Source organism: Mirounga leonina, unplaced genomic scaffold (assembly GCF_011800145.1).
Source record: "Mirounga leonina isolate KUSES-001 unplaced genomic scaffold, KU_Mleo_1.0 Mir_114, whole genome shotgun sequence".
In the NCBI taxonomy this organism is placed as follows: Eukaryota; Metazoa; Chordata; class Mammalia; order Carnivora; family Phocidae; genus Mirounga; species Mirounga leonina.
Genome location: NW_023270265.1, coordinates 1,746,647 through 1,771,636, shown reverse-complemented (window position 1 = coordinate 1,771,636; position 24,990 = coordinate 1,746,647). Strand labels below are relative to the sequence as shown.

The following is a 24,990-nucleotide window of genomic DNA, read 5'->3' as shown; positions in this document are numbered from 1 at the left end:
TTAGGAAAGTACTTACCTAGGAGTCCCAACCTGTAGGTTGCAAAATTATCGGATCTTAGAGTTTTGTGTACTCTTGTCAGGATCATTGAAAAAGAACAAATCTATTTAACGATGTTGAACCATGTGAAATCGCCAAATGCCGATGTTATGCTGTTTTTTACTTTAAAAAAAAGGCAAAACAGCAATGTATAGCCTCGACGTAATATGGACCTGACATATATTGAATGAACTTATGCACTGGGAAACTGGTGAGAAGATAAGTGCCAGATTTTTTGAGTAAGGGGAGGAGGGCATCGTGGCACCGGATCCCCCGCTAACCACACACAAGGAAGTTCTCGCGGTTGCTCGGGTCTCCGCTTAAGTTCTGGCCACGCCCTCGTTTTGCAGCCGCCGTAAAGTGCGACGTCGTGGCCACGCCTATTCGGCGCTTCTTGTGACGCAGTCGCACAGGGTATTTTTGCGCGGGAAAAGGGGGCAGTCTGGAGCTCTAGCCGGTGTCGCTGGGACGGGCGGTTTCTGCGGAGGTTGCCTCTCGCTCCCTATCCCTGCTGGCTATGGGGTTGCTGGAGCTGTGCGAGGAGGTGTTCGGTACCGCCGACCTTTACCGAGTGTTGGGCGTGCGGCGCGAGGCCTCGGACGGCGAGGTCCGACGCGGCTACCACAAGGTGTCTCTGCGGGTGCACCCGGACCGGGTCGGCGACGACGACAAAGAGGACGCCACCCGCCGCTTCCAGGTACGCGAGCCCCAGCTCCACTGGCCGCCTGGGTTTCTCTCGATCATCTGGCCGCCAGGCCCCGCCTAGGCGGAGTGCGCCGAACCTGGCCTGGTGTTTTCTAATCTTTATTTCTCGCAGCGCGGTTTCAGTGAGGGATGCAAAGGTGACTTTTGGATGCTTTTAACCCGCAGATCCTCGGGAAAGTCTATTCTGTTTTGAGCGACAAAGAACAGAGAGCATTGTACGATGAGCAGGGAACAGTGGACGAAGATTCTGATGTGCTCAACCAAGATCGGGACTGGGAGACGTATTGGAGGTTACTTTTTAAAAAGGTAGAGGACTCTGGAAATTTCTTTGTGATTATTCCCGTTATTCATTCAAGAAACGTTTATTGAATGCCTTCAAGGTATTGCATTTTGTGTTGTGTAGGAATGAGGAATTTGTTCATCTTAAAATGACATACGTGGAAGTATTCCTCGGGAGATAACCTACAGCTAGCTTTGAAGAAGAATAAGTCTGTTTAACCGTTAAACATACACACATACTTTTACTGAAATGGGTCTTTAATTTCCTGTTGATGTAAAGCGATTGTAGGGGAACAGGTGGTTTAATATTTTATAAGGTAATGCTTCATTTTACATATCCACCTGTAAGTCTTGAGTTTTTCTGGGAAACTTCCCTTAAATTTTCCAGGTCTGTAGTTTAGTAGTTGTGAAGGTTGGGAGAACGCTGGAAAAGCTTTGGCATAGAAAGTGAGGCTCCTTGCAGTAATTTCAACTCAAGCAACTATTGTATTTGGGAAGAAACATTTCAACACCTACATCTGTCTTTACTAGTATACTTTTTATTTAAAATTTTCAGAGTTATAGCATATGTCTCTTATTCAGATATCTCTAGAAGACATTCAAGCTTTTGAAAAGACATACAAAGGTTCTGAAGAAGAGCTGGCGGATATTAAACAGGCCTATTTGGATTTCAAGGGTGACATAGATCAGATCATGGAGTCTGTGCTGTGTGTGCAGTACACAGAAGAACCCAGGATAAGGAACATTATTCAGCAAGCCATTGATGCTGGCGAGATCCCATCCTATAATGCCTTTGTCAAAGAATCGAAGCAAAAGATGAATGCAAGGAAAAGGAGGGTAAGATTTTGAATGCTTTTTTTATATCTTGCATTTTGAATGCTTTTTTTTGTATCTTAATTGCTTCCAAAAAGAATGTGAGGGTATTTACAATAATAAAAATATGATTACCGAGAAGAGAGTAAGGGTTAACTCATTTCTTTTCTAATAAAATGAGCATACCAGCTCATTAAGAGAAACTTTTTTTCCCTATTATGTTGTGCTCAAGGATTTTGCTAGGTGGATTGTTTAATATCATCTTAAAATAACACTGAAATACTCTTTACGTGGGCCAGTTCTTTAGCTTTGTCAAGGCTTTCCTCAAGAAATAAAGTAATGGAGCCCAGATACATAGGGTGGACAGTGGTTCTCACTTGGTTAAGAGATGGGGAGAGGGTGACTAAAACTTTCTTTTTTTGGACTGTGCCTTGTTAATACAGATTTTTCTTTTGTTCTTGTCCAGATTGATTCTTGAATTGGACCCAGAATACACATTTCTAAACAAATGGTTTAGTTTATTTTGGTGAAAGTGTCTTCCCAAACACACTTGGAGAGGAACACTTGTGAATAATCAAGAATTGTGGCTTCTGTATCTTATTAAACTGTGGAGTTGGTGAGGGTAGGGATGATGGCAGGGAAAAAGAGCTTAAGGACAGACAGCTGAAGGTCTGGGAGGGAGTGGATTCACAGCAAGCATCTGTTTCTCTGGTCTTTTGGGGAAGACCAGACTGGTACTCAAGTAACCATTGCCTCAACCTGGCTTTCCTAGTGGGAGCTCAGTGGAGAGCAGTGTAAGATTTTAGATGTCTGGTGGGTACCTGAGGTGGGTGCCTTATTTTCTATGGCTGAATTGGAGGTGGAGGTAGGTCTGCAGTTTTGATACAAGATACAGGGGAAAGCTGGGTGGGGTGGGGGGTGTGTGTGTGGCAAAGTGGAATGTGTATCAAGATGATCATTTTGAGGGTGTGCATGGCTGACTCAGTAGAGCATGTGACTCTTAATCTCAGGGTTATGAGTTAAAGCCCCACATTGGGCATGGAGCCTACTTTAAACAAAAAAGTCATTTTGGCTCATAGGGCACATCTGTTTAGGCCCACTCTTACAGTTTAAGTTGGTAATCATTTTCTCCAGTGAACTGAGCACAGCTGTATCCATTAATAGGCTATTAGCTTGAGAAACTTTCCTAGAGTTGGGGGCAGGTGGATGGCATCGTTTTTAGCGACTCTAGCAAACCTGGGGAGTGGGTATACAGTATTAAATTGAATACAAGGACTGAAAGTAGACAATGGAAACACTTTTTATTGGAATAACAAAATTCTAATGTATTAGTATTCCTAGCATTAATAGTATTCATTGCTATTCAGAAAATTTAGTGGGGTTTGGGATCTATTATATAGTGTTGGTGCCCTGAAAGAAAGAACAAAGTCATTAACCTTTCCCAAGGTGTGCTTGTGGTATTTTGGAATCAGTGCCCTAAGGAAAATTTGGCAGAAGAAGGTGGCTTTGAAATTAGGTAAAGAAAGGTTATAACTGAACTTGTTAGTGTTTATTCTGACTACTTGGGAATTTTATTTTTTATTTTTTTATTTTTTTTTAAAGATTTTATTTGCGAGAGAGAGAATGAGAGAGAGCATGAGAGGGAGGAGGAGGGTCAGAGGGAGAAGCAGACTCCCTGCTGAGCAGGGAGCCCGATGTGGGACTCGATCCCGGGACTCCAGGATCATGACCTGAGCCGAAGGCAGTCGCTTAACCAACTGAGCCACCCAGGCGCCCTACTTGGAAATTTTAAACCAGGGTTACTCTCAAGGCTGCCACCAGTCACATGTAGTTAAAGAGTGGGTTTCCAGAGGAGAGGAATTTGAGATGCCTGTATCCTGGCAACAGTTTTGAAGGCATCCTTGGTTAAATGACCTTCCCTCTCCTAGCATTTTGTTTTCATTCTTATCACCATGTGGTTTATGAATACTAAACTACTTGCTACCCCTAGCTCGTAAAAATGGGGAAAACTCAGAAATGCTCATTGGAATCAGAGGATCTACTGCATGCTCTCAGCAGTGTTGTCTTTTAATGAATGACATATTTATGTAATTGTGGTTTGTTGTTTTTTTTAATCTATATAATCCTCAGATTGAAAGGTTCTTACCATAGATTTGCTTTTGGGAAAGGGTATATTTTTAGTATATGCTAGGTTGCCATGGAGTCTAACATGAGTTTCTGTTTTAGGCTCAGGAAGAGGCTAAAGAAGCAGAAATAAGCAGGAAGGAGTTGGGCCTTGATGAAGGAGTAAACTTGAAAGCAGTCATTCAGGTAAGCTTGGCAGGTTTTCTTTGAAGGTTGTCACTACTTCTTTTGTGTTCTGATTCCTACTGCTAATACTTTCTTTATAGTGTATAGTGTTGTGGGTGTTTTGTTTTCTTTTTTTAAGACATAAGTCATGTACTATGTTTTCATCCTTTTAAAGTGCATAATTTAGTGGCTTTTAGCATTTTCATGAGGTTGTAGAACAGCACTAATTCCAGAACATTTTTGTCACCTTAAAAAGAAACCCCTTGCTCATTAGCAGTCATTCCCTGTTCTCCCTTCCACCAGCCTCTGGCAACCACTGAGTATTTTTGTCTCTGGATAGCCTTGTGTTTTGAAAGCTTGTGTTTTAACTTCTTAAACAGAGCAGACAAAAGGATCGGCAAAAAGAAATGGACAATTTTCTGGCTCAAATGGAAGCAAAGTACTGCAAACCTTCTAAACGAGGAGGGAAAAAAACGCCTCTCAAGAAAGAAAAGAAATAATGGAATTTTCTCTTCAAAAGACTTTAGGTGTTAATTGGTGCCATCGTAGGCAAGATACAGTCAAGATTTGAAGACAAAAGTCAACCCTCCCTTGAAAAAAGTTGTCTTTCCAGGCTCAATTATTCAGCTCAATTCTGTAAACCAAGCAGAATCTCTCAACCTGATTTTCGTAGTCTTAGAAATCCCCTGACATTCTTTGAGGTCCTGCATGAAGGAATTTGGTGATTTTTGAGGGAATGGAGGAGAGTGGTATACTTCCTGGCAGTGCTTGCGTCTGTGGATCTTCTGTACAAGGAACTCTTATCTGGGATGTGGGTCTGTCCCATACTGCCTTCAGCAGTTGTTGTTTTGCCATGCGGGAGTGTGCGCACAGCTCTGGAGTATTCAGGGTGTTGTGTTTATTAGAACAGTAACTCTACCTAGCTAGAACGCTTTCAGAGCCCTTGCTGGACATGTGTCTTTCAAATATTTGCCAGTTTGCTTTCATTTTAATCTTGAATAGATCCTCTCTCCTTTTGTTTTATTCAGCCAGGTTTTGTACTCTTTGTTTGAAATATAGGAGAAACAGATGTTGAGATTACTTCAGACATCTTTGTAAGACTCACACATGATCAAATAAACAAGTTAAAAATGACTGTTAAGTTCTGGGGCCTTTTAAATGATCTCAGTGATCATTTAACGATGATCTAGAAAAACTATGAATGGTGTTCAGAGAAGAGAGAAAAGTAAACCAAGTCAGCTTTATAGTAGGTAGCCGGATTTAAGTAGCATAAAGAGAAGTTGTCCTACCTGTAACTGTTGAAAGTCTGTCCTTAAGCAGGTCGCAGACCTTGTTTGAACTTGTTGCCTCATCTATAAAAGGGTGAGGGAGTTGGTTGGGCTAAATGACTGCTTAAGGGCTCCTTCTGATTCTCTTAACTTTCGAAGGCAGGCCATCTTGATCCAGTGGTTTGTTATCATGCACTCATGGTATTGATTTGTGAGAATGGTATAGAGATGTTTACTTACATTTAGTCAAATTGGTATGTACACATTGGAATATATGGACATTTTTTGGCAACTGATAAAAGTCTCTGAGTTATAGACTTTTATGCATATGGCATTGAATATATAACAACTTTTCTGTTACTGAGTTTTATGTATGATACTTTATCTGAGGTAAGCACATGACACATTTTTAGTTTGGTTACAAACAGGTTAAAAAATACTCCTTAATTGTATTAAAGTATAATTTAATGCAGGTTGTTTTGAAGCATCTGTCTTCATATGATAGCATTAGTACACTTAGATAAAATAAAAAAATTACCCCTATTTATAATTATTTGAGTTTATCCACTCTGAAGATTTACAGTAAATTAAAGTTCAATGAAATTTAAATAAAATAAATTGAAGCCATAGTTAAAACCACTGCTGCCTTTATGAATGTCCTCCAAAAAAGGTCCATAGTGAAATCAGAAGAATGCTGAAGTTCTATTCTTCTGCTATTAGGATATGTTTATACTAAACTAATTACCAGAGTTTCTGAAATGTTAAGGTATTGCTGGATCACCAATAGATTCTATAAATTTTTTGTTTACTTAGAGTTTAAGGAGAAAATCTGGTAAGATGAGTTTAATAGTATATATATATATTATATATATATGAATATATGACCACTAAGGTCTTTTAAGAAGAAAAGAAGCATAATCTTGATAGGAAGCAGGCCTTGTGAGGTTGAGCTGTCCTATCTGAAAATATATATACATTATGACTTACTAATAAGTTACTTTATACCAGTGCTCCACATTTATGTCTTTAGTTAACTTAGCCCTTCCATGTCTCTTTGCCTATAAGATTGGGCATCTAAAGAGAAAGTTAGGAATGACATCTGTTTGATGAGTAACTCAGATTTTTGACAGCTCTGTCTCCTAAACATGCCTTAAAAATGAGTACAACTCTCCAGAAATTCATACAAGCAGAAATATTCTAAAGCCAGTGATAATGTTATCAAACCATTATTTGCTGCTTTTTGTGTATGTATAGTCTCATAGAATCCTGTAATAGTTGAGCTGATCATTGTTAACAGACAACATGAGTTTTGGGGATAATTATTCATTTGTTACATCTTTGGGTACAAATTTTAAGTCCAATGGAATAGGTTAACTTATGCTGAAAGAAGATAGGAACTGGAGAGGGAAACAGTATCCATGTAATCTTTGGCGGATCCTCTTTTTTTCTCAGTTATATCAGATTAACACTTCATGAAGATGGTTTTAAGTTGTCTCTTGTATACAAGCTTTGCATCACAAGATGACTGAACACTGACCATGAATTTTTCTCACGTGTTGCCTGCAGCCTGAAGCAGGTTCTTCTCATTTGCCCTATGGTGCCTGCCTGGTTCTAGAGACTGGTCCACCTCTGTTTTGAGATTTTGTAGACCCATGTAAGTGAGGACCTGTCAGACAAAGGTGACATCATAGAGTAACATTAGTAGACATTCTAGATTTGGTAATCTCAAGTTCATATCTAAGGGCTTTTTTGTTCCAGTTATCAGTCGGACTTAAATTTGGAGACTGGGACTAAGTAGTAAAGTATATATTCATCAAGGCAATAAAAACCACATTTGCATTATTTTATCACTTAAAACCAGAAAAACTGTATTAAGATATAAAATCTAGTTTTATTTATTTATTTATGTTAAAGGTTTTATTTATTTATTTGACAGAGAGAGACACAGTGAGAGAGGGAACACAAGCAGGGGGAGTGGGAGAGGGAGAAGCAGGCTTCCGCCCAGCAGGGAGCCCGATGCGGGGCTCGATCCCAGGACCCTGGGATCATGACCTAAGCCCAAGTGAAATCTAGTTTTAGAGGAGAGGCCACTGGGCGCCTGGGTGGCTTAGTCGGTTAAGCATCTGCCTTCGGCCTAAATCATGATCCCAGGGTCGTGGATTGAGCCCTGAATTGGGCTCTCTGCTCAGTGGGGAGTCTACTTCTCCCTCTGCTCCCTCCCTCCTGCTTGTGTTCTCTCTGTCTCTTAAATAAATAAAATCTTTTAAAAAAATGAACTATTAGAGAAGAGGCTACTGATTAAAAAGGACTAATATGTCTGTTTGACTTATCTAAATGTTACGACTGTCAACAAGGCTGAATGTAGTTAACTCTAGCTCAGCATTGCTTCTCTATGAGGACTAATCCAAGAAAGAATCCATGGAAAGCATTCAGAGACTACCAAACAATGCTAACAGGAAATGAACAAGAGAATTCACTTGGATGACAGAGATGGTTTGAGGCAGATTACTTTTTGATGTAACTTGTGGATTAATCTTATTAACAGGAAATATTTCAACTGCTTAATACTTCTGATTTCACCTACAACATGGGAAGGACCCTGATGGTCGTGAATGTTATCATTATAGGAAGAATTAAGATACCCTTAAATTTTCTCCCCTCGTGTGAAAATACAATCTATAGAATATGACTTAGAAATAAAAAATTAATGGGATGGACTCAGACTCAGCATGTCTTGACATTTTTGAATTTTTTTTACCTTGGCCTGGCAGGTTAACTGACCACAGCGGTTTATTCTATAGCAATATGGATTTTGCCAACATAATAAAATCCATGCAGTGTTTGAATGTTATAAACATGACTTACTTAGCTTCAACTTTTTAGATTAAAAAAAAAAAAGGTAGCTTACTTTGCCAGAGTGGTGAGAAGTTAATTTACATATGGGAAAACAAATCTGGAACTTGGCTCTGAGCAATAGAGGTCTCCTCTATCTTTATTATTATCCCATTTCCAAAAGGAATTTGAGGTGAATTACAAAGATGTAGGGAAACAAAATGTAATAAAATCTGGAGGAAGGGAAAATAAACATCGAAAACAAAGGCAGGGTCTTAACATAGCCACATCGTAGTAAAATAAAAACCATGGTCCTACCTCTCACTGCAGATCCCCTACCAGGTCGGGCCTGATGAGGATACTCAACAGCACACAAATGATGATACTGTGTATCTGGCTGCAAAAGAGAAAAGATGACACACTTCTTATGATGTGACTTCTCCCAAAGAATAATATGTTAGTAGGTTTACAAGGAAAAACCTTGAAATCAGACAACCATGTAAATGGCATTGTCTGACAATCTGAGGGACAAGTTGGCTGAGTACACTCTTGTATTTTCAGTAAAAAATTCCAAGCCAGAGGCCCACAAAACCATTTGTTAACTTGTAAAAAATTAAGTTGTTTTTCTAACTTTAAGTTCTAAAACTTTATTAATATGTCTTTAAGAAAATCTTAGCACTTATAAAAAATGCATATGGTTTAATATTTAAATATTAAATTTAGAATATTATTCAGAATATTTAAATATTCTAAGCATTTTTAATTGGCTGCCAAGGGAATTTTATCTAATTTAGACTGTACTATTTAAAACAACAGAATGGAGCCTTTTCAGCAACATTGAAATACGCATGACTTTACTTCCATACTTGAGATGTGACTCAATATGAAACATTTCAAAATTACCTCAAGGAATTTAAAGATTTTAAGACGTGGCTAAAATATTGAAATGCAAATATTAAAAAAAGCTGTCAATGCCATCCTGCTGGTGCTTCTGGAATAAAAAACATTCCTCTCCGTTCCCTGTCAGAGAACTGCTATCAAGAGATTTCAGGAATTTTTTTCTGGTGAAGCCCCATCTTTTTTTATTGGGGTCACCAAACTTCTTTTCTTTAGAGGGCCAGACAGTAAATATTTTAGGCTTTGTGGTACATACTGTTGCAACTACTCAACTCTGCTGTTGAGGTGGGAAAGCAGTCATAGACAGTACATACATGAATGAGTATGGCAGCTCTACTGTAATAAAACTTTATGTACAGAAACGCAATTTTTGTGGTAAGCCAAGTGGCCCATAACAGTAGTTTGCTGACCCCTTTTCTAGGTGAGAACACCAAGGAGCAGAGCGCTAGTCCAGAAGTGCCAAGCCAGGGACTCGGATCTAGTGCACTTAGTTACATTGAGCTACCAGCTCATCTCCCTTTGCGTGACAGCAAATTGGGAAAGAAATAGCTAAGGAATGAAATTCTTACTTTTGTTATAAACAGCAGAAAAAGAAGAAGCTGAAATGTCTTCATCTGTTTAGTTTAATTGCTAAGGCAACCAAAAATTAAATGTGTTTTAGAGAATCTAGCTGTAGAATATAATCATCAAACACTGCTTAACAAATGCTCTGAATCAAATTTTGAGAAGATTAATAGAGGTTTTAAAGCTTTCTAGGATTCACATTGAGGAAGAATCAGAAATGCTCACATTTCCCTTTAGCTCCTGTTTTGGTGAGTTGCCCCCTAAATAAAGCATCTTGAGGTCTGTTGAGTTGAATAGTGTCCCCCATCCCCTGCCCCCGCCAATATTCATGTCTACCTGGAACCCGTGAATGTAACTTTATTTGGAAATAGGATCTTTGCAGATGTAATCAAGATAAGATGAGGTCATATTAGATTAGGGTCAGCCATAAATTCAGTGATTGGTATCTTTATAAGAGGGAAGTTGGACACAGATACACACAGGGAAGAAGGCTGTGTGAAGGCAGAGGCGGAAATTGGGAGTGATGTGGCTGCAAATCAAGGAGTACCAAGGACTGCTGGCGACCACCAGAAGCCGAGAAGAGCTGAGAACACATCCTTCCCTAGAGCCTGGAGAGGGAACATGGTTCTACTGACACCTGGATTTTGGACTTCTAGGCTCTGGAACTGATAGAATATTCTGTTTTAGGGGCGCCTGCATGGCTCAGTCGGTTAAGCGACTGCCTTCGGCTCAGGTCATGATCCCGGAGTCCTGGGATCGAGTCCCACATCCGGCTCCTGGCTCAGCAGGGAGCCTGCTTCTGCCTCTGACCCTCCCCCCTCTCATGTGCTCTCTCTCTCATTCTCTCGGTCTCAAATAAATAAATAAATACATAAATACATAAATATCTTAGAATATTCTGTTTTAAGCCACCCGGTCTGTGGTGATTTGTTATGGTAGCCCTAGGACACTAATAAACTGTCCCATTAATTTGTTCTCACCACTCTTTTAGTGGAGAATTGTATAGTGCTTTAGGCTGATACAATTCAAGGTTTGTAAGTTGGAATAAGTGGGCTTCAGATATCACCATCCCGAAAAGTGGTGGAGGATTTGAGGCCCCTGGCTCCTAGGCACTGAGTGCGGCTCCAGTTCCCCAGGCTCTTCGAATCCTTTTGCCACAAAGCAGATGAGGTGGGGCTGAGTGGCTGGCCTACAATCCGGTAAGGTCAGCGCATGACTTCCAACCTCCCAACTAAGCTTTTTCTATTACTTGCTTAAAAGTAAAAGGGCCAGTAAATGCACATTAAATGGTAAGGTGATGTGAGCATCTCAAAACACCAGTTTAAAAAAATGAATGTCCTGACTTGCCATCCATCAGTCCACAGCATAATCTGATACCACTTTTGGTGTAACTCCATAAGAGCAGTGTTAGAGAATGAGTTATACTGATTTGATGTATTGGAGTTTAACATTGTTTTGCTTATTCTCAGAAGTATTTAATATTTAACAATTTAAATTGTTTAAAATTTGCGACATGTATAAGTCATTTTACCTTATTCTTCATTTTATCTTATTACCTTTTTTTAAATTCTATTTGAATGTCAGAGACCAGTTAGAATTTCAATGAAATGTACTTACTACACTATTTTTATCGTTAAGAGCCTCCGCTTTTATTCTTGGAGTTGATTAAGGCACTATGTGAAATCTTAAGTCTGCCAAACTAGTTTTTTTCTTTCCCCAACTGTCAAGACCATAGAGGAAGTATGTCACTACCAAAAATGATTGAGTTGTGTTGGGCCTGGAGAAAAAGTCAGGTAAAAGGAGTCTCTCCTGGGGCTGCTGATGGTTGGGCTCATCCACCACTGCACTTCGAGCTCGATTGGAGTCACCATGGGTTTTCTGCAGGGAAGACAAAAATTACAGAAACCATTAAACAATTTGTAGCCAGAGCTGTGTATGTCCTACATCAACCCAAGTAGGCATGGTAACTGCAGGCCGAGGAACTCCCAATTCCATTGTTATAAAGTTAGGATTCAGTTTGTACTTTCGACAAAATATAGTATAAGTTAATTCCAGAACATGGATCCTGCAGAATTACTGTCCCTGAGGTTTTATAAGCACATATAAAGGCAATAGGAGAAAGACCTACCGTTTGCCTTTGTGGCCCAGCAGTGCTCAAGTGTTCCACTTCAGCTGTGCCGATAGGGGGCAGCAGATTGTTTCGACTCAGGGGCATTGGTGAGGGAGAGAGCGATTCAGCGGCTACTGGGCTGCAGATCCCACCAGCAAACACCAAGATAAGAAAGCATAAAGTTAAAACAATACAAGCAAACTGATTAGAGTCGAATGAGGGAGATGAGTTTAATGTCATGTACAGAATGCTTTAAGCTTCCTGTGTTTCTAAGTAAAGCATGCTCAGTGAAAGGATTTTGGAAAATCAGTTTGGGGGGGAGGTTTTCATAATACTTTATGATTTTTGTTGAAACTTTATCCTGGGCACACAGCAGAAGTTGACCCTTTGTCTCACAGAGAGCTGGACAAAAACAGTTTTCCCTATCTGGTGTTACACCATTTTGGTGTTAACCTATTAAGGGTTTGTAATTTCACATCTGGTGGATTCTCCACAGTTCTGGGCCTTTTGGTTGTCCTTTTCACTAATAACAGTAGTCCTTCCTTATCCACTGTTTTGCTTTCCATGATTTCAGTTACCCATGGTCACTGGTGTCTAGAAGTAGATGATCCTCATTCTGACATATTGTCAGAAGGTCACTAGTAGCCTCGTGCTGCATCACAATCCTCCATCACTCCCCTTGCTTCATCTCATCACGTCGGCATTTTATCATCTCACATCACAAGAAGGGTGAGTGCAGTACAGGAAGATACGAGAGAAACCACATTCACATAAATTTTATTCCAGTATATTATTATAATTGTTTCACTTTATTATTATTGTTAATCTCTTACCATACCTAATTTTGAGGTTAAACTTTATCATAGGTATGTATGTATAAGAAAAAATAGTATATATAAGGTTTGGTACTCTCGGCAGTTTCAGGATCCACTGGGGGTCTTGGAACATATCCCCTGTTGGTCAGGGGGGACTGCTGTAATTATAATTCCCAGGTAAAATTCCTAAACTTTCCTTCCAGTTTGTAGCATTACGCATATTCAAGACAGTACCTGGAAATCAATGATACTTTCATGTCCCAGAAGAAACAAGGTAACTTGTTTCCACTTTGAAGAAACTGTCAGAAGGTATGAGAGATTAATTATACTTCAAGACTGCTTATCCTCAAATAAGTGAATCTATAACTATATCAATACCAACATCAACATAATAAAATAGTGAGTAGGTGAGAAGAACTCTGGTGTCCTGACAAAGCTTTTTGGGCGTTATGGACATCTCTTTTAGTGAATCTATTGGGATAAATTAAAACAAGATGAAAAATCAAAGTCAAGAAATAACATGTTGGGAGGGAAGTATAGTGAGGTGCTTGATTAAGAAGCTGAATTCAAAACATAGTTAAGCTATATTATCTCATACCCTTGATCATAGTTTTAGAATCAAACATCCTAAGATGTTTTGTGAATCAGCAACTAATGAAAGAACTTTATTTAAAAAAGTAGGCGTCTAAGTATTTTTTGCATGACAAAGCTCAAAGTGAATTAAGGATGGGAAAAGGAAAGAGAATATGGTTAGTGTTACTTCCTAAGAAGTGCTAAAGGATATTTTTCCCAGTATATAGACAAATACTTATCTGAGGTTAAAATGTTATCATTGTCAGTGGAATAAGCAGATCCCAGTGGTACAGAAAAGTATTAAAGGAGAGTTAACTTGTTTGGGAATGAATTTCACTGAGCATGTACTCACTAAGGAAAATGTTTGATAAGACACATATATCTTATTTCTTCGATAAGTGTCACTGAAGTATTCTAGCCAACATTTTGTTGTAGAAGTAAAAATCTTTAGCTAAATTAACAGAAAGATCCAGTATCTGAATTTTATTCAGATTTAACTATATTTCTTTCTCTGTTGGATTTAAACCAGGGTGTAGTCCATCATGAGAATATGTAATGATTAGTTTCTAGACACATATTTCAACCTTATATTTATATTCATTCTCTATATAAAATTCTTCATTAGTTTTACCACAGTTTCCAAAAATTCCACTTTAGAAACCTACACTTGGGATCCCCTGAGGATTTCTTCCATAGGTCTTGGCGTTCCAGCACATGAATGGCTTGTGCTGATGGGACGAAGGGTACGTGGTGGGGGATTGCGTCTCCTGGCAGACTGCACTGTGTATGACAGAGCCGATGTACTAAGCTCCAAGGCTCGATTTGGCCAATTTCGAGTTGAAAGGATGGTACTGGATCCAGGTCTCGTAAGTAACTTGTCATCGAGATCTCTAGTGGCCAAATCAGAAACTCAAAATGAAATCAACATTGCTCTGTATAGGGAAACAGGACTCAAAGGCTTAGACTCTACAATACATTTAAGGGAGAAAAAACCAAAAGTAAGTAACCTAGTTTATACAAGTCATGTAATCTAGCTCAGGCATGAGAATGTGTTCTTAAAAGAAGGACATAATTTTAGTCATACAGGTAATTTACTAGAATGGAGATTTGGGAAAGCAAGTCCATTATTCACTGCCATGACAGTCACTTCTTCAGTTACAGTGAGGGCTGACCTGAAGATTACTTGCTCTAGGGTGCTTCCCAGAGTTCACCTCAGGGACTGAGATCCCTACCATATTTGAGGCATTCTTTGTGCTGAAGGAAAGACTTCGTTGAAAGGCAAATAATTACTGCTTAGGAGCAGTGTGGCACCAGTGTGGCTCCCACTCGAAGATTAAAATGCTGAGCTCGTTGGAGCCTTCAGGGGTAGGGGTTTGGGTTCCTTGGAAACCTGGAAGCAGGCAAAGGGTCCCAGAGCCTCGTGCTGTGCAGGGCACTGGGACTACAGTAGATTCCTATCTGCATAAGCAACTGAAATACAACAGTTTTCTGGAAGTACTCTGGTAAGTAGAATGCCATGTCCAAACAGCTAAGTAGCTTAAACTTTGTCCTACAGATTCAGGTTTTTGTTTTTGTTTTTTAGGCGGATGAGATATTTGCATTGTAAGACACCTGAGAAATAGTGTTTGGACAAGGAAATGGGGGGAAAGTGAAAGAATTAAGCTCTGCCACATGCTCTTTTGGCTTTCAGCAAGGTCCTCAAACTTTGAGGCCACTTTGGTATCCTGTAGTGCAAAATATACCTCAGTGTTTGGAGGACTTTGAAGGGAAAATACCCACCACGAAATGGAGCTAAACCTTATGCATTACTCACAAGAGACCGTGCTGGTCTACCTGCCTCCGTAACCATTCACTTATTAGCCTTTTCTTTACATACCCTAACTGCTTTCTATGACAGAAGCTTTAGGCCTTAGCTGCTCTACGCCTGTCTTGTCTTCTGGACTGCTCATTCATAATTCTGGATTCAGTTATCACCTTTAGCCCGGTAACTTCTAGATCAACCTCCAAATCTGACCTTTTCCATGTTTCCAGTGAGATGGCTTGGCACTGTAAACTCAACCCACCCCAAACCAAATTTATCTTTACCCTACAACAAGCTTGCCCTGAGCTTTGAGATCTCAGAGTTGACTTTGGTTCTTCTGTTTTTATAGAATCTGATTTCTTTTACAGTATCTCCTAAAATATTCCATTCCCTTATCCTTTGCAACAACTTGAGTATGACTTTTAGTAGCTCATGCTTGAACTCCTATATTAGACTCTTTATCTTCAGTTCCCCCTGCTTCAATCCAGTCTATTGTTCTTCTGCTGTAAAATCTATCTTTAAGATTCCTGACTTAAATGAGTGTGCTCCCTAGCGAAATTCATACATTGGTGGGAGTGTCAAATGGCATACTTTGGAAAACTGTATGGCAGTTTCTTATAAAGTTAAACATACACTTACCTATCCTTTGACACTTTCTACATATTGACCCAAGAAAAATAGACCACGGGGCCACAAAAAAGACCCATGCAAGAATGTTTATGGTGCCTTTATGCATAAGAGCCACAACCTGGAAACACCCCAAATGTTCATTAACAGGAGAACAGAAAACAATTGTGGTGTGTTCTTAAAATAGAATATTACTTGGCAATAAAAGAAAAGGCCACATGCAACAACATGAATGGATCTCAAAAACATGGCATTCAAAACCGTACAGTCTGGTCTCAACCTTCATTAATTTCATAGTCTTCTTCCCCACTCATCACACCACGATATATTTTAATTCTGAAAGATTGTCAGTGATCTTTGGTCAGAAGCATTAAAATTCTGACCTATCCCTTTTCTTACTATAGCAAAACTGGTCTTGGGGCACCTGGGTGGCTCAGTCGTTAAGCATCTGCCTTCGGCTCAGGTCATGATCCCGGGGTCCTGGGAAGGAGCCCCACATCAGGCTCCCTGCTCCACGGGAAGCCTGCTTCTCCCTCCCCCACCCCCCCTGCTGTGTTCCCTCTCTCGCTGTGTCTCTCTCTGTCAAATAAATAAATAAAAATTCTGAAACAAACACATGAAAAAAATTGGTCTGCTTTCTCTTCTAAATAATTTGTATTTTTGGGCGCCTGGGTGGCTCAGTTGGTTAAGCGACTGCCTTCAGCTCAGGTCATGATCCTGGAGTCCCAGGATCGAGTCCCGCATCGGGCTCCCTGCTCGGCAGTGAGTCTGCTTCTCCCTCTGACCCTCCTCCCTCTCATGCTCTCTGTCTCTCTTTCTCTCTCTCTCAAATAAATAAATAAAATCTTTAAAATAAATAAATAAATAAATAAATAAATAAATAAATAATTTGTATTTTTTGTCTCCAGACCTTTTCCCACACCACTCCTCCTACCTAGAATAGTCTTGTTGCTCTTCTCTGCTTATCCAAACTCCCATCTTTGAAGGAAAAATTCATACTATAGTTACCCACCCAAATGTCTCCCTTCTTTCGGATTTCATGCATTCAGTCTGGGCACCACACACTTGACATTCAGTCACAACAATGCCCTATATGGTTAAGTCTCTTTTTACCCGTGTGTGTCTTCTCTTTCCAGTTACATTATCAGCTCCTTGAGGGTGGAAACCATTTCCCTGAGATGTTTTTACTCCCCAGATGTCTCTGTAGTTGCTTGGTAGGTACTCAATATATGCATGATGATTAACTGATTTAGCTTTCCTTTTATTTCTCAGTGATCTATGTAAATTCTAGAGTCTATTAAAATTTTACACTTCTTACAGTAGCTTGTCCATTAGGGAGAGATTTCTTGGCTGTAGAGGCATCCCATGAACCAAGAGACCATTCACATTTGGCTGATGACCACTTGCTGCTTGACAGAGATTCATCTATATGTCAAAGGAAAATGTTACTTGTTACTGGTTGGTGAAGACGCTTGCTGGGTTTCCCAACTTCGCCAAAAGTTAATATTTTCAAATTAGATCATCTGTACATTTTTCTCCTGTGCCTTAACTTTTGTAACGTCTTTGGCCAGTAGCCCAGCTGGGACCCCAAGTCCACTGTCAAGATGGACAGCAGGTCGGGGAAGCCTGATCAACTGAGATGAAAGCAGTTAACAGCCACTCTGATAGGAGAGCGAGAACTTCATTACTATCATTACTTACATTATATTAGGAAAGAAAACCTAAGAAGAAAAAATATGGAACAAATATAGAAACAATTAAGAGTAAACTCTGACATAATCTCTTTTACCGTCAAACTGTCTTATGCTCTACACAAACATCCTTTCTCTTTCACTACCCCTGGAGCAGTCAGCTATCAGTCATAACCTAAATTCTGAAGACAGTTGTTAGCAAAAGCTCTAGTGCTAGCAGGATTTAATCTTCTGTGGCCTGACATTGCCACCTTGGAGTGTTGTTGATTTTCTCTGTCAGTCAGCCGTGCCCTTTCTGGTCATCTCCTCGGCCATAGCATGCATTTCCCTCCTAGTTTCTTTCAGGAATATCTGAATTAATGCTTCTCTTTCCTTTGGTCATTAACAGCCAGAAACATTTAAGTTAATTATTCATAACTTAGGCTACCTAACCCATAGACCACTTCAGCATGTTAGCAGTGTTATTACCACCAAAGGAACATTAGTTCACCTGGTTAATTCTCCAGTGTGGTAAGATATGGATGGGCCTTGCTGATTTTATTTTTAAATAACCCATTTGTAAATCCAGTAGGACAATATCAGGCCAGTATACCACCAAAGCAAATACTAGGTCTGGTAGTAAAACCCAGGGTTGATGAGCATGGCTCAAGGATTAGAATGCCCCCGCCCTCTTCCCTGCCCTTTTTTTTTTTTTTTTGTCACAAGTAACATTGGGAAACTATCATGTAGAAACTGGGACTAGAGAAATTATACAGGGATGAGACCAAGCTCATTAGCCTTCTGCAAGAAATGGCCATGTTTATGCTTGTCCACAGACTTCATTGGGACCACTTCTTCCTTTCTTTGGCTTGCCTTTTACGCCTCTGTTATTAACCAGTACTAAACACCCAAAAGGCAAAAAAGTCAACAGATTCAAATATAAAAAAAACAAAGCAAAACAGGTAGGCTGAGATAAAAGGGAGTCAAATGGAGAAATTCAAAGGATAGGATGTTAAGGCCACAGAACATCTGAGATTGGCCTCCCTTTCTGTCATATCCTTTATTCTCCCCCAAACAGACTTAGGCTAACCACATAGCTGGTTCTATATGCATAATTTATGGATGACTTTAAAAAAGAGCTGAGTGAGGGGCGCCTGGGTGGCTCAGTTGGTTAAGCGTCTGCCTTCAGCTCAGGTCATGATCCCAGGGTCCTGGGATCAAGCCCCACATTGGGCTCCCTGCTCAGCAGGGAGCCTGCTTCTCCCTCTCCCCCTGCTTGTGCTCTCTCGCTCGCTCGCTCGCAAATAAAATCTTTAAAAAAAAGAGGGACGCCTGAGTGACTCTTTCAGTTAAGTATCTGCCTTCGGCTGGGGTCATGATTCCAGGGTCCTGGGATTGAGTCCTATGTTGGGCTCCTTGCTCAGCAGGGAGCCTGCTTTTCCCTCTGCCTGCCGCTCCCCTTGCTTGTGCTCTCGTGCTCTCTCTCTCTCTCTCTGACAAATCTTAAAAAAAAAAAAAAAAGGCCATCTGTTTAAAAAAAAAGCTAACTGACAATTATCAACCCTAATTTGCTATTAATTTTTTAAAAATTTCTTTTAGATCACATGTGTGCGTGCGCAACTGAGAGCTAGAGGAAGGGGGTGGGGCAGAGGGAGAGGGGGGAGGGGCAGAGGGAGAGGGAAGAGAAGAATCTTAAGCAGACTCCACACCCAGCGCAGAACCTGCCACAGAGCTTGATCTCACAACTCTGAGATCATGACCCAAGCGGAAATCAAGAGTGGGCTGCTTAATTGACTGAGGCACCCAGGTGCCCCACTATTAATTTTTTAAACTTATCAGTGCAAAGAGTCATTGGATTATTGTGATAAACATACTTTACTGAAAAGAAAATTGAGTCATAAATAATAAAATTAAGGCAAATAACTCTGAGCAAACTTCTGGCAAGAACAGTCCTAGGTTCTCCAGTACATTCCTGTGTGGGGCTTACTGGATTTGAGGTGATGGCCGGCACCTTCGACTGTGGCACTCGAGGTAAGATCAAAGGTTGTGGTTCATTCAGCACACAGGGGCTTTCTGAAGCTGGTCTGGTGATTGCAACATTACTCTCATCATCTGAGCAAAGGAATAGAATCTATTATCCATGGATATCTTCAGACCCACAGCAAAACAGTTAAAAAATCTTCCCCAAGAGTTCCTAGTCTCAAGCTAGGCTTCACTCATTTTTGCAGCCCAATTTCATACCACCTGCATGTTTAAAAACAACAACAACAAAAACAAAAACCCTTAAGAAGTTCAAGTGGTTTCCCAGGCTGATGATGCCTATTGGTATGTGGCAGAAGGAAAAACAAAGATCTGTAGAGCAAAGCTATCCAATAGAACACTTGGAGTTGATGGAAATGTTCTACACATGCACTGTCTCATATAATGGCTTCTGGCCACATGTGGCTCTAGAGCCCTTACACTCTGGCTAGTGTTACTGAGCAACAGATTTTTAAAGTTTAAGTAATTTAATGAATTAAAATGTAAATAGCCAAGCAGATTTGGAAAAGAAAAAAACTACAAAGGAGAACTAAAATTGCTAAAATTAAAAACAGCAGAATTAATAGATTTAGATACTGCTGAAGATAATTAGTGAACTGGAAGAAAAAGATGTGAAGAAATAATTCTGAATTTAGTGCAGAGGAAAGGAGATGAAAAACATGAACTGTACTCTAAAAAGTTAGTTTTACTGTATGTAAATTATACCTTAATTTTAAAAATGGACAAGTAAAATCACGTGAAACATCCATTTAGACATTGACAATTAAACATTGATCAGTATACTGATGAGACTGTCAATACAGAAACTGTAAGTGGGCATAGAGAACTGGTACAATCATGTTGGATAATTTGGTGTGATCTAGTAAACTGAAGATGCATATTCCCTATGACCCAGCCACTCTATTCCTTGGTATATACCCTAGAGGAAATCTTGCACTTGTGTACCAAGAGAAATGTTTAAGATCGTTTATATCATCATTGATCATAATTGCAAAACACTGCATTTGGGGATTTTAGCACTTCTTACCACCAATTATGGTTCCAAAGCTCAACTCAAGATGAGGAATCATGTTTCTGAGTAGAATTAATATGCCCTCTGGGTCTTCATTGTTTCTAAACCACTTCCATTATCATTTGGCTTACAGTATACTGTAGTTTCATTCAGAGAAAGTGTATCTTTTCTTGACAAAAATGTCCAGTGAAGCTTGTTTCCCCATTAGCAAATTAGGGTTAATAGTAAAAATAATTATTCATTTTAATTATATTATTAGTAGTTTTATTTTAAAATATTCTTTTGTAATTTGGATTTTAAAACTGGCCTGATTAAAAGTTTAAATGACCATAAAAATAAGTTAGAAAAATGTTTATATTAGCATTTTATATACTTTTGGGTTACAGTTGACAAACCTTAAAATACCACAAGTTGTCACATGGTCCTATGTAGTATGGTTTTTTCTCATGTAGGCGGAGAAAAATTTGCTTTAGTAGTAGGAATAAGTTTGTACCAGCACCCACAGGTTGGCTCTGAGAACAACTAACCAACTGGTCCACACCAAAGCCAAAAATCCAAGAGTTCTCTTTTCATACTTCAAGATGTTATTTTTAAAAAGTAATGATAACACCTAACATTTATTGCACTGTTACATATTCCAGGAACCATTGTATATGCTTTAATTTAATGTAACTCATTTATTCCTTACACAACCCTATATTTGTATTATATTGTTTTATAGATGAAAAACTGAATCACAGTGAGTTTAAGAGACTTGCATAGGGTATAAAGTTCATGTCAGAGCCAGAGCTCAAATAGGTTGTCTGGTAACAAACTGCTTTTAACCGTAATAGTACATGACTTCTCACGGGGATAAATTTGGCCCATGCATGGGCCAAATATGATCCATTACCTGTTTATCTTACTGCAGTAAAACATGCATAGCTTAAAATTCACCACTTTAACCATTTTAAAGTGTACAACTCAGTGGCATTAAGTACATGCATAATGCGCAGTCATCACTAGTTCTGTAACTTTTTCATCACCTCAAAAGGAAATCTCATGCTCATTACCGCTGCTAGTTTTTGTAAATAAAGTTGCAAGAGTACTTTATTTTCATTGCTGTATAATACTCTCTTGTATGAATGTATCACACTGTACTGTTGAGGGACATTTGGGTAGTTGCAAGTTTGTATTTTCCAGCATGTGGTGCTATTATGGACATTCTTCTGTATGTTTTAGTGAGCGTATATATGAGCACGCAGGAGTGTACATAATCACATTCACTCATTTGCATATTGTCTATGGCCGCTTTCAAGGGCAGAGCTGAGTAATTGCAACAGACTGGATGGCTGGCAATGACTGAAATAGTTAAAACCTGGCTCTTTATACACAAAGTTTGGTGACTTCTCTTTTAGGGGGTCAACTCACTAAACAATCAGTCCACTAAACCACTTAGAGATCCTCCAGCTCCATTTCAAGATCAATTTCTTTTTTTTTTTAGACTAAATTTCAAAATCAAACAATACAATGAAATAACCCTAAATTTATGGATGCACAGAAAAATAAACTAAAAGGATATCAATTTACAGTCCAACATTGGTAAATTGTGAAAGTTGAAATGGAAGTTTTCTCTGATATGTCGGACTTGATACTGAAAATTGAAAGAGTTCCTTTATTTATCACCAGTGTTTATTGTTACTGCAGTTCAGATATAACTGTGGACTTTATCTGTTATTTCCAAAAACTTAAACTCATATGATATAAACCAGTTACTTTTTTTTTTTTTTAAGACTTTATTTACTTATTTGATAGAGGGAGAGCACAAGCAGGGAGAGTGGCAGGCAGAGGGAGAGGGAGAAGCAGACTCACCACTGAGCAGGGAGCCTGAGCTGAAGGCAGACATTTAACTGACTGAGCCACCTAGGCGCCTTAAACCAGTTAGTTATTTAAAGGGTGTTAGTTCTGTTTTCCAACTCCAGCTTTATTTATTTTTAAGGTTTTATTTATTTATTTGAGAGAGAGGAGTGGGGGAGAGAAAGAGGGAGAGGGAGAGAAAGAATCCCAAGCAGACTCCCTGCTGAGCACAGAGTTCCATGTGGGACTCAATTCCACAACCCTGAGATCATGACCTGAGGGGAAACCAAGAGTTGGATGCTTAACAGACTGAGCCACCCAGGCGCCCCTCCAATTCCAGCTTTAAAAGAGAACTTGACATGCATACAACAGAGTGGTTTAAAAAAAAAACCCACATAGGGTACCTGGGTGGCTCGGTTGGGTGACTGCCTTCGGCTCGGGTCATGATCCTGGAGTCCCGGGATTGAGTCCCACGTCGGGCTCCCTGCTCAGCGGGGACTCTGCCTCTCTCTCTGACCCTCCCCCCTCTCATGCTCTCTATCTCATTCTCTCTCTCAAATAAATGAATAAAAATCTTTAAAAAAAAAAACCCACATAGACAGTATCAAATGTAGCAAACATGGGGAGCAACTGGAACTTTCATACAATATTGGAGAGTGTAAATGGATGCAACCACTTTGGAAATTTTGTGACAGTCCCCACTGAAGTTGGAATAGCATATCTCATGACCCACCAGTGCTACTCTTAGGTATCTAGTACATATGTTCACCAAAACACATGTACAAGAACATTCCTGACAACACTATATGCTGGCAAACATAAACTGCAAACTATTCAAATATCCATCAACAGTAAAATGTGATAGTCATACACTAGAATATGATATAACAATGAAGCTATTATTCCAAGCAAAACAGTTGAATCTAACAATGTTGAGTTTAAAAAGACAGATGCAAAATGGTATATACTATAGGAATCCATTCTTATAAGTTAGGATAGGGTTACTCTTGGGTGTAGGAGTTTAGTCAGTGACTGAGAGAAAGCAGGAGAGGGGCTTATGAAGGGTTGGTAATATTCTGTTCTTGGTCTGGGTGCTGGTTGTACATGTGGATTCATTTTTTTTAAATTGAAACCTATTTAACATTAGTTTCAGGTGCACAGCACAATGATTTGACAATTATGTACATTTCAAAATGCTTGCCACAGTAAGTGTAGTTACATCTCTGACCATACAAAGTTATTACAATTTTATTGACTATATTCCCTATGCTGTACTTTTCATCTGAGTGACATACTTATTTTATGACTGGAAGTTTGTACCTCTTATTCCCCTTCACCTATCACCCCCCACCCTCCCCTCTGGCAACAATTAGTTTGTTCTGTATGAATCTGTTTCTGTTTTTCATGTTGTTCCTTTGTTTTTTAGATTACATGTATAAGTGAAATCATGGTATTTGTATTTTTCTATCTTATTTCACTTAGCGTAATACTTCTTAGGACCATCCATGTTGTTGGGAATGGCAAGATTTCATTTTTTATGGCTGAGTAGTACTCCATTGTGTATATATGCCACATCTTTACCCATTCATCTATCAGTGACACTTAGGCTGCTTCCATATCTTGGCTGTTGTAAATAAATAATGCTTCAATAAACATAGGGGTTCATATATCTTTTCAAATTAGGTATTCATTTCCTTTCACTAAATCTCGAGAAGTGAAATTACTGGATCATATGGTACCCAATTTTTAATTTTTTGAGGAACCTCTATACTCTTTTCCATAGTGACTACATCAATTTACATTCTCACCAGCAGTGCATGAGGGTTCCCTTTTTTCACATCCTTGTCCTTAGTTACTGTCTTTTTTTTTTTTTTAAGTAAGCTCTATGCCCAACATGGGGCTTGAACTCATGACCCTAAGATCAAGAGTCACGTGTTCTACTGACAGAGCCAGACAGACACCCCAGTTCTTGTCTTTTTGATATTAGCCATGTGACTGGTGTGAGGTCTCACTGTGGTTTTGATTTGCATTTTCCTGATGATTAGTGATGTTGAGCAGCTTTTCATGTGTCTGTTGGCCATCACTATGTCTTCTTTGGAAAAATGTTTATTCAGATCCTCTGTCCATTTTTTAATCACATCGTTTGGTGTTGAGTTTTAGAGTTCTTTATGTATTTCAGATACTATTCTCTTACCGAATATAATTTACTAATATCTTCTGCCATTCAGTAGGTTGCCTTTTCATTTTTTTAATGATTTCCTTCACTGTGCAAAAGCTTCTTAGCTTGATATAGTCCCAGTTCTTTATTTTTGCTTTTGTTTTCTCCTTCTTCTTATGATTTCCTTCACTGTGCATGCAAAAACTTCTTAGTTTGATAGAGTCCCAGTTGTTTATTTTTGCTTTTGTTTTCCTTCTTGGGGAGATACAACCAAAAATATTGCCAAGGCTGATGTCCATGAGTTTCCTGCCTATATTTTCTTTTAGGAGTTTTATGATTTCAAGTCTTATACTTAAGCCTTTAATCCATTTTGAGTTTATTTTTGTGTATGCCGTAGTGGTCTGGTTTTAGTCTTTTACATATAGCTCTCCAGTTTTTCCAACACCCTTTATTGAAGAGACTGTCTTTTCCACATTGTATATTCTTGTCTCCTTTGTCATAGATCAATTGACCATATAAACATGGGTTTATTTCTGGGTTCTTAATTCTGTTTCATTGATCTATGTGTCTGTTTTTGTGACAGTACTATGCTGTTTTGATTACTGTAGCTTTATAGTGTAGTTTGAATTCTGGGATTGTGATACCTCCAACTTTGTTCTTCTTT

General features: G+C 39.2%; 2 protein-coding genes across 6 annotated transcripts in view; one reads left to right on the top strand and one right to left on the bottom strand.

Annotated features, from left to right (window-relative positions):
• Positions 1-166: 166 nt before the first annotated feature.
• Positions 167-17,789, top strand: DNAJC9 (DnaJ heat shock protein family (Hsp40) member C9). Of its 2 annotated transcripts, none has more exons than XM_035021484.1 (5): positions 167-734; positions 908-1,048; positions 1,604-1,858; positions 4,061-4,144; positions 16,747-17,789. In XM_035021484.1, the coding sequence occupies exons 1-5, from the start codon at positions 555-557 to the stop codon at positions 16,852-16,854; spliced, it is 768 nt and encodes a 255-aa protein (XP_034877375.1). In that variant the 5' UTR covers positions 167-554; the 3' UTR covers positions 16,855-17,789. The 2 variants fall into 2 exon arrangements, with proteins under 2 accessions (XP_034877375.1, XP_034877374.1); XM_035021483.1 differs by lacking the exon at positions 16,747-17,789 and adding an exon at positions 4,504-6,048.
• The window catches only part of FAM149B1 (family with sequence similarity 149 member B1), a 79,714-nt gene continuing 61,674 nt past the window's right edge, over positions 6,951-24,990 (bottom strand). For 3 of the 4 annotated variants that reach the window (XM_035021417.1, XM_035021427.1, XM_035021434.1), the window contains 7 exons: positions 19,268-19,392; positions 16,929-17,035; positions 13,848-14,072; positions 11,813-11,933; positions 11,437-11,562; positions 8,542-8,620; positions 6,951-7,057 (listed from right to left, as the gene is read on the bottom strand). In XM_035021417.1, the coding sequence (XP_034877308.1) occupies positions 6,984-7,057; positions 8,542-8,620; positions 11,437-11,562; positions 11,813-11,933; positions 13,848-14,072; positions 16,929-17,035; positions 19,268-19,392 (857 nt within the window). In that variant the 3' untranslated portion in view covers positions 6,951-6,983. The remainder of the gene's footprint in view (positions 7,058-8,541; positions 8,621-11,436; positions 11,563-11,812; positions 11,934-13,847; positions 14,073-16,928; positions 17,036-19,267; positions 19,393-24,990) is intronic. The other variant, XM_035021422.1, reaches the window with a different exon arrangement.

What these genes read in the sequence shown, in the direction of transcription:
- DNAJC9 (XM_035021483.1), top strand. Translation starts at nt 555, where the DNA reads ATGGGGTTGCTGGAGCTGTGCGAGGAGGTGTTCGGTACCGCCGACCTT. An exon ending in GGAGGTTACTTTTTAAAAAG is followed by an intron (nt 1,049 to 1,603) that starts GTAGAGGACTCT and finishes TCTCTTATTCAG; the next exon opens with ATATCTCTAGAAGACATTCA. An exon ending in ACTTGAAAGCAGTCATTCAG is followed by an intron (nt 4,145 to 4,503) that starts GTAAGCTTGGCA and finishes CTTCTTAAACAG; the next exon opens with AGCAGACAAAAGGATCGGCA.